The sequence below is a fragment of the Somniosus microcephalus genome, unplaced genomic scaffold (assembly GCF_052327205.1).
Source record: "Somniosus microcephalus isolate GS21.2 unplaced genomic scaffold, FLI_Smic_1.0 unresolved_chr5, whole genome shotgun sequence".
In the NCBI taxonomy this organism is placed as follows: Eukaryota; Metazoa; Chordata; class Chondrichthyes; order Squaliformes; family Somniosidae; genus Somniosus; species Somniosus microcephalus.
This window is the reverse complement of record NW_028225183.1, coordinates 44,147,009-44,155,129: the sequence shown is the minus strand read 5'-3', so window position 1 is coordinate 44,155,129 and position 8,121 is coordinate 44,147,009. Positions and strand designations below refer to the sequence as shown.

General features: G+C 45.1%; 1 protein-coding gene across 1 annotated transcript; it reads right to left on the bottom strand.

Moving 5' to 3' along the window:
* Positions 1-2,683: 2,683 nt before the first annotated feature.
* On the bottom strand, positions 2,684-3,099 carry LOC147088067 (histone H2B-like). Its single transcript, XM_085977883.1, has one exon. The coding sequence runs from the start codon at positions 3,085-3,087 to the stop codon at positions 2,713-2,715; it is 375 nt and encodes a 124-aa protein (XP_085834009.1). The 5' UTR covers positions 3,088-3,099; the 3' UTR covers positions 2,684-2,712.
* Between the last annotated feature and the right edge of the window lie 5,022 nt (positions 3,100-8,121).

Here is an 8,121-nt window from a genome sequence, read left to right as displayed (position 1 = left end):
CCTGAGGCTACTTCGGATTGGTCGCTTGATTGGAATCCCATTTCCTTAACAGAACTAACTATTGGCCTCTATTGATCAATTCTAAAATAAAGTTTGAAACATTCCACCAAATTTAAAATTAAAGACTTTTATTTATAATTATAAAATTCATCTGAGACAGACATTAATTTGGAGCAGTTATACTATTGTTCTGATAATTTCCTCACCAGATTGAAAGGACGTTAGCTGGAATGAATAAACTGACGAAATCAGTGAAGTAAACTGGCGGCTCCTTCAGAGAGGCTGTGGGTGGCTCTTAAAGGAGCCGTTGTGTTTTCTATATTTCTGTCAGTAAATTGTAGTGTTTTACTTGGAGCTGAGGTATTTGGTCACCCCGTGCTTGCCCAGCTCCCCGGACAGCACCAGACTCACGGCGGTCTGGATGAGTGGACACAATCCGCACTTTCCAAACTATTAAAGGTCTCTGCCATCTAGTGACTGACGGTGAGTGCTGCAACAAGAGACAATAATTCAGCAGAAACCATTTTAATTTGGAGAGAAAATACTTCAGCACCGTGTTTATGTTCAGCTTAAATCCATTGCCAAATAGTTTATTGGTCCAGCTGAAAACTCCAAACAACCATTAAAAGCAGATGGACGCGCTCCCCCGATTCCGGTGTGAACAGTGTGGTTGATCTTTGATTGTGGGATAGATACTGTATCTGTCACTCTGGCTCTTGGTGCCAATGTGAGAGTCACTGCTGAATATGGGATACTATATCTGTCACTCTCTTGTACAGTGTGGCAGTGGGATTGACAAAAGTGCCTATGATAGACAACGCCTCTGTCACTGCCTGTATTGTCAGTGGCAGGTTGCTGGTGAAAAACGATCGATACTGTATCTGACACTGTCTAGTACAATGTGACAATTTTAATTGTCTGGTGAGGCTACACTAGAAAGTTTATCTGTCACTCACTGGTACTGTATCAGTGTGGGATTGACAGGTGAATATAGGAAAAGCACAAGCGCTCACTCACTGGTACTGCATGTGAGTGAGGGAGTGTTCGTTCATACAGGACAGCAATTGTATCAGTCACTCTGTCTGTGTGGCAGCGTCTGATTGTCAGGTGAGTGGTGGATAGATAACTTAATGGGCAAATCTGTGAATTTCAAAGTAGAATTTAAGATTTAACATGTTAAATTAGATGAGATAATTGTGAGCCATAGAACAGAACAGGAACCAGCCCTTTCCTGGAAACTGTGGGTGGCTCTGAAAAGAGCCTTTGGGTTATCAGATTGAATCTTGTCCGCTTTACTTGCTCTTGGAGCTGGCAGTGCTGGTTTTCTTGGGCAGCAGCACCGCCTGGATATTAGGCAGCACCCCGCCCTGAGCGATGGTCACCCCTCCCAACAGCCTGTTGAGCTCCTCGTCGTTGCGGACGGCCAGCTGCAGGTGTCTGGGGATGATGCGGGTCTTCTTGTTGTCGCGGGCCGCGTTGCCGGCCAGCTCCAGGATTTCAGCGGTCAGATACTCGAGCACAGCAGCCATGTAGACCGGGGCTCCGGCACCCACACGCTCAGCGTAGTTGCCCTTTCGGAGGTGCCTGTGAACCCGGCCCACAGGGAACTGCAGTCCGGCCCGGGATGAGCGGGACTTGGCCTTGGCCCGAGCTTTACCGCCGGTTTTTCCTCTGCCAGACATTTTCACAATCAACACGTTCAGAGAAAGAATGAAAGTCTCCGCCCACATCGGCCCTTCTTATACTTTCTGGAGGAATGAAGACAGCCTACTTGTGATTGGTCTCTCTGTGGTGCATTTCATTGGTGTTTTCCGGTGACCAATCACAGTCTGGTTTTCCCACCAATGATAAGTGTGTGGAAATAACTGTCCCCAACAGTCAGACCACCAACCATTTTTAAAATTCGAAAAGTCCGCCAATTATTTTCCTAAACGAGCGAATTAAGTTAATAAATATACCATTAGCCAAAGTTTTCACCATGTTTTTAAAAATTCATTTTATCTTATTTCATCTCTCCCTTGCAAATTCCAGGCTGTTACAATCAGGATTAATTTCGGGTTGAATATCGCACTTTCACGGGCGGGATTAACTCCCCATTGATTCCGTAACGGGACACATTCCAGCTCAAAATTTGTAAAAGTGAGGATTCACAGATTATCGATCGATCCTTTGCACAGGCGCTGCTGCGGGAGTGAAACCAGATCTGGGAGTCCTGCTGTGAGAAAAGAGGGGCAGAGTGTTCAAACTGACCCCGTTCTAATCTCGAATAACTCCCATTCCGGGTTGTTACAATGCAGCAAATCTCCGGTTAATAAACGGATGGACTCCCAACTGGCTTTAGAAAAATGCAAAGGTCTTGACAGAGAACGAGGTGACTGAAATAGGAATCTCACACCTAAAACAAACTTTTAATTAGTCGGCTGGCGCTGCAAATAAACGGGTCTGAGACCAAAGGCAAAGCGCGACCAAGGACCGTGTTTGTGTTTTAGTGGGCGGGATATACAACATCGACGCTAAGGGCGATCCGGTCAATGAAACTACTTATCTGAGAATTAAAACTACATCTACAGCTGGAACTTCAAACGTTCTTAATAATTACAGTAAATTGAATCTACAAGGCGATGCGTTGTGTAGCTCTTTCAGAGAGATAGTGGGTGGCTCTTAAAAGAGCCGTTGTGTTTGGAGTTTCTTCTTTCAGGACAGCGTGGAGTTTTACTTGGAGCTGGTGTATTTGGTCACCGCCTTTGTCCCTTCCGACACGGCGTGCTTGGCCAGCTCCCCGGGCAGCAGCAGGCGCACGGCGGTCTGGATCTCCCGGGAGCTGATGGTGTGCCGCTTGTTGTAATGGGTCAGGCGGGAAGCCTCACTCGCGATACGCTCGAAAACATCGTTCACAAACGAGTTCATGATGCTCATGGCCTTGGAGGAGATGCCGGTGTCAGGGTGAACCTGCTTCATCACTTTGTAGATGTAGATGGAGTAACTCTCCTTCCTCGACTTTCTGCGCTTCTTACCGCCTTTCGCTGCCGGTTTAGTGACGGTTTTCTTAGCGCCCTTCTTAGCAGCTGTCTTCTTTGCGTCCACCATTCTTAAGCTCGATTTCAGCAACAAAATGACTCAAACTTGCTCCGCGCTCGGAATATATAGGCAACCCCCACAGTCCTATGCTAATGAGGGATGGGTGAAGGCAATGATTGTGATTGGCTGGTTAGGAATGATGTCAATTTCCATTCTTCTGCATATCTCTGATTGGCTTCTTTAGGTATCCAATCAGACTGAGTGTTTGCCACCAGTACTCCCCCTGCAAGTGCGTGTGTGACATCTGCCCATTCACCATTTCCCAGACCATCTTCCAGGGCCGCAAACACTCCTTCCGGACGGGACAGCCAGTTAGATAGACTTCCTCCAATTTGTGCACTATATTCACGCATTGCGGTGTGGTCTCCGCCACTTTAGTTCTGCATCTGCCAATCTCTAATACTGTGTGTGTGGGGATAGTTCTGTATCACTCAGTCTCTGCCGTCCTTGCGGGCTCCGTGCATCCCAGGCAGCTAAGTGTCCTTTGTTGATTGGTGCGCTCGGCTCGTTAAGAAAAAAACATTTCACTGACTGGATTTCACTTGTTGTATTTGGTTATGTGACAAATAAAATTGAAACTGAAATAGAATTGATTTATGTAAGTGTAGGAATCATTCTCAATCTCAGTCTCTGTTACGGTATGTGAGCGTGGAATCCTTTAGTTTCCTGTCCGTCACTTTTTTTTTATTCGTTCATGGGATGTGGGCATCGCTGGCAAGGACAGCATTTATTGCCCATCCCTAATTGCCCTTTGAGAAGCTTTTGGTGAGACAGGTTCTTGAACCGTTGCAGTCCGTGTGATGAAGGTACTCCCACAGTGCTGTTAGGGAGGGAGTTCCAGGATTTTGAGCCAGTGATGATGAAGGAGCGGCGATAGAATAGACAGTGCTTGATGGCTGGCGTGGACACGATGGGCCGAAGGGCCTCTTTCTGTGCTGTATAACTCTATGACTCTATGACTATGACTAAGTGTCAGGGTGGTATTCTATCTTGTACCGTGTGTCAGTGTTGTTATTGACTCTGAATCTGTCATTTTCTGGTAGAGTGTGAGTCTGAGATTCATTCTACATCTGCCTGTCACTAGGACGGTGTGCAAATCTGAGATTCATTCGACATCTGTCTGTCACTGGTACTGATTGTCAGTGTGTGAGTCATTCTGTATCTGTCAGTCTCTGGTACTGTGTGTGAGTGTGGGACTCATTCTGTATCTGTCCGTCACTGGTACTGATTGTGAGTGTGTGAGTCATTCTGTATCTGTCAGTCTCTGGTTCTGCTTGTGAGCGTGTGAGTCATTCTGTATCTGTCAGTCTCTGGTACTGATTGTGAGTGTGTGAGTCATTCTGTATCTGTCAGTCTCTGGTACTGCTTGTGAGTGTGTGAGTCATTCTGTATCTGTCAGTCTCTGGTACTGATTGTGAGTGTGGGACTCATTCTGTATCTGTCAGTCTCTGGTACTGCTTGTGAGTGTGTGAGTCATTCTGGATCTGTCAGTCTCTGGTACTGATTGTGAGTGTGTGAGTCATTCTGGATCAGTCAGTCTCTGGTACTGATTGTGAGTGTGTGAGTCATTCTGGATCTGTCAGTCTCTGGTACTGATTGTGAGTGTGTGAGTCATTCTGTATCTGTCAGTCTCTGGTACTGCTTGTGAGTGTGTGACTCATTCTGTATCTGTCTGTCTCTGGTACTGATTGTGAGTGTGTGAGTCATTCTGTATCTGTCAGTCTCTGGTACTGATTGTGAGTGTGTGAGTCATTCTGTATCTGTCAGTCTCTGGTACTGATTGTGAGTGTGTGAGTCATTCTGGATCTGTCAGTCTCTGGTACTGATTGTGAGTGTGTGAGTCATTCTGTATCTGTCAGTCTCTGGTACTGATTGTGAGTGTGTGAGTCATTCTGGATCTGTCAGTCTCTGGTACTGATTGTGAGTGTGTTAGTCATTCTGTATCTGTCAGTCTCTGGTACAGATTGTGAGTGTGTGAGTCAATCTCGATCGGTCAGTCTCTGGTACTGATTGTGAGTATGTGAGTCACTCTGTATCTGTCAGTCTCATGTTACTGATTGTGAGTGTGTGAGTCATTCTGGATCTGTCAGTCTCTGGTACTGATTGTGAGTGTGGGACTCATTCTGTATCTGTCAGTCTCTGGTACTGATTGTGAGTGTGTGAGTCATTCTGGATCTGTCAGTCTCTGGTACTGATTGTGAGTGTGTGAGTCATTCTGGATCTGTCAGTCTCTGGTACTGATTGTGAGTGTGTGAGTCATTCTGGATCTGTCAGTCTCTGGTACTGATTGTGAGTGTGAGTCATTCTGTATCTGTCAGTCAAGGTACTGATTGTGAATGTGTGAGTCATTCTGTATCTGTCAGTCTCTAGTACCGATTGTGAGTGTGTGAGTCATTCTGGATCTGTCAGTCTCTGGTACTGATTGTGAGTGTGTGAGTCATTCTGGATCTGTCAGTCTCTGGTACTGATTGTGAGTGTGTGAGTCATTCTGGATCTGTCAGTCTCTGGTACTGATTGTGAGTGTGTGAGTCATTCTGGATCTGTCAGTCTCTGGTACTGATTGTGAGTGTGTGAGTCATTCTGGATCGGTCAGTCTCTGGTACTGATTGTGAGTGTGTGAGTCATTCTGGATCTGTCAGTCTCTGGTACTGATTGTGAGTGTGTGAGTCATTCTGTATCTGTCAGTCTCTGGTACTGATTGTGAGTGTGTGAGTCATTCTGTATCTGTCAGTCTCTGGTACTGATTGTGAGTGTGGGACTCATTCTGTATCTGTCAGTCTTTGGTACTGATTGTGAGTGTGTGAGTCATTCTGTATCTCAGTCTCTGGTACTGATTGTGAGTGTGTGAGTCATTCGGGATCTGTCAGTCTCTGGTACTGATTGTGAGTGTGTGAGTCATTCTGGATCTGTCAGTCTCTGGTACTGATTGTGAGTGTGTGAGTCATTCTGGATCTGTCAGTCTCTGGTACTGATTGTGAGTGTGTGAGTCATTCTGGATCTGTCAGTCTCTAGTACTGATTGTGAGTGTGTGAGTCATTCTGGATCTGTCAGTCTCTGGTACTGATTGTGAGTGTGTGAGTCATTCTGTATCTGTCAGTCTCTGGTACTGATTGTGAGTGTGTGAGTCATTCTGTATCTGTCAGTCTCTGGTACTGATTGTGAGTGTGGGAGTCATTCTGGATCTGTCAGTCTCTGGTACTGATTGTGAGTGTGGGACTCATTCTGTATCTGTCAGTCTCTGGTACTGATCGTGAGTGTGTGAGTCATTCTGTATCTGTAGTCTCTGGTACTGATTGTGAGTGTGTGAGTCATTCTGGATCTGTCAGTCTCTGGTACTGATTGTGAGTGTGTAAGTCATTCTGGATCTGTCAGTCTCTGGTACTGATTGTGAGTGTGTGAGACATTCTGGATCTGTCAGTCTCTGGTACTGATTGTGAGTGTGTGAGTCATTCTGTATCTCTCAGTCTCTGGTACTGATTGTGAGTGTGGGACTCATTCTGTATCTGTCAGTCTCTGGTACTGATTGTGAGTGTGTGAGTCATTCTGTATCTGTCAGTCTCTGGTACTGATTGTGAGTGTGTGAGTCATTCTGGATCTGTCAGTCTCTGGTACTGGATGTTAGTGTCCAATTAGTTCGGAATCAGTCTGTCTCTTGTACTGTCTTTCAGCGAAGAATTCTGCATGAATCTGCTACTCACTCGGATTATGAAAGTGGGAATCGTACTGCATCTATCAGTCTCTGCCACTTGATGTTAGTTTGAGATTCATTCCATTTCTGCTAGTACCTGGTACTGTATGTGAGTGTGGGACTAAATCTACATGTAAATCAATTGTACTGCATGTAATTGTGGCCTCATTCTGTATCTGCCAGGCCCTCTGATGCACTGTCTGTCAGTCTCTGTTCTGTATGTGTGTGCTAGAGTATTATATATCTGTCAATCTCTGGTACTGTATGTGAGAGTGAGATTCATTTTGCACCAATCAGTCTTTAATGTGGGGTTCACTTTGTCTCTATCATTTGCTGGTACTGTGTACGAGTGTATATTCATTCTGGGTCTGTCACCGTCTGATAATCTGTGTCAGTGTGAGATTCATTCTCTTTCTCTGCCAATCTGTGATACTGTATGTGAGTTTGAGATTTATTCTATACCTGTCATTTCCTGGTATGGCATGTGAGTTTGGGATTTATTCTGTACTGTATGCTAGATTTAGATTAATTCTGTCTCTGTCATTATCTGGTAATGTATGAGGAGAGATTGGGTCGATTAGGCTTATATTCGCTAGAGTTTAGAAGAATGAGAGGGGATCTCATTGAAACTTATAAAATTCTAACAGGACTAGACAGACTAGATGCAGGAAAGATGTTCCTGATGACAGGGGAGTTCAGAATCAGGGGTCACAGTCTAAGGATAAGGGGTAAGCCATTTAGGATTGAGCTGAGGAGGGATTGAGCTTGTGAACCTGTGGAATTCTCTGCCACACAGGGCAGTTGAGGCCAATTCATTAAATATATTCAAGGAGGAGGTGGATATATTTCTTGAGGCTAAAGGGATCAAGGGATATGGGGAGAAAGCAGAGACAGGGTACTGAATTTGGATGATTAGCCATGATCTCATTAAATGGCGGAGCGGGCTCGAGGGGCCAAATGGCCTACTCCTGCTCCAAAATCTAAGTTTCTATGTATGAGAGTGTGAGATTCATGCTGAGTATCTGTCATCTCTGATGCTGTATGTGAATATCAGTTTAATTCTGTCTGTCATTGTCTGGTACTGTATGTAAGTGTGAGATTTATTCTGTGTGTCTGTCTCTGATACAAATGTAAGAAGTCACACAACACCAGGTTATAGTCCAACAGCTTTATTTGAAATCACAAGCTTTCAGAGCGCTGCTCCTTCGTCAGGTGAAGAGGAGAAATGCATATAGACACAGCATATATAGTCAGAGAATACTGCCAGATGATTACAGGTAATCTTTCTAACTGCCCTTTATTACACCTCGGCAGAAAGATAATCACAGCAATCAAAGGTGTGAATAGTGTCTCTG

Coding starts and splice junctions, on each gene's coding strand:
- LOC147088067 (XM_085977883.1), bottom strand. CDS start 3,087: ATGGTGGACGCAAAGAAGACAGCTGCTAAGAAGGGCGCTAAGAAAACC.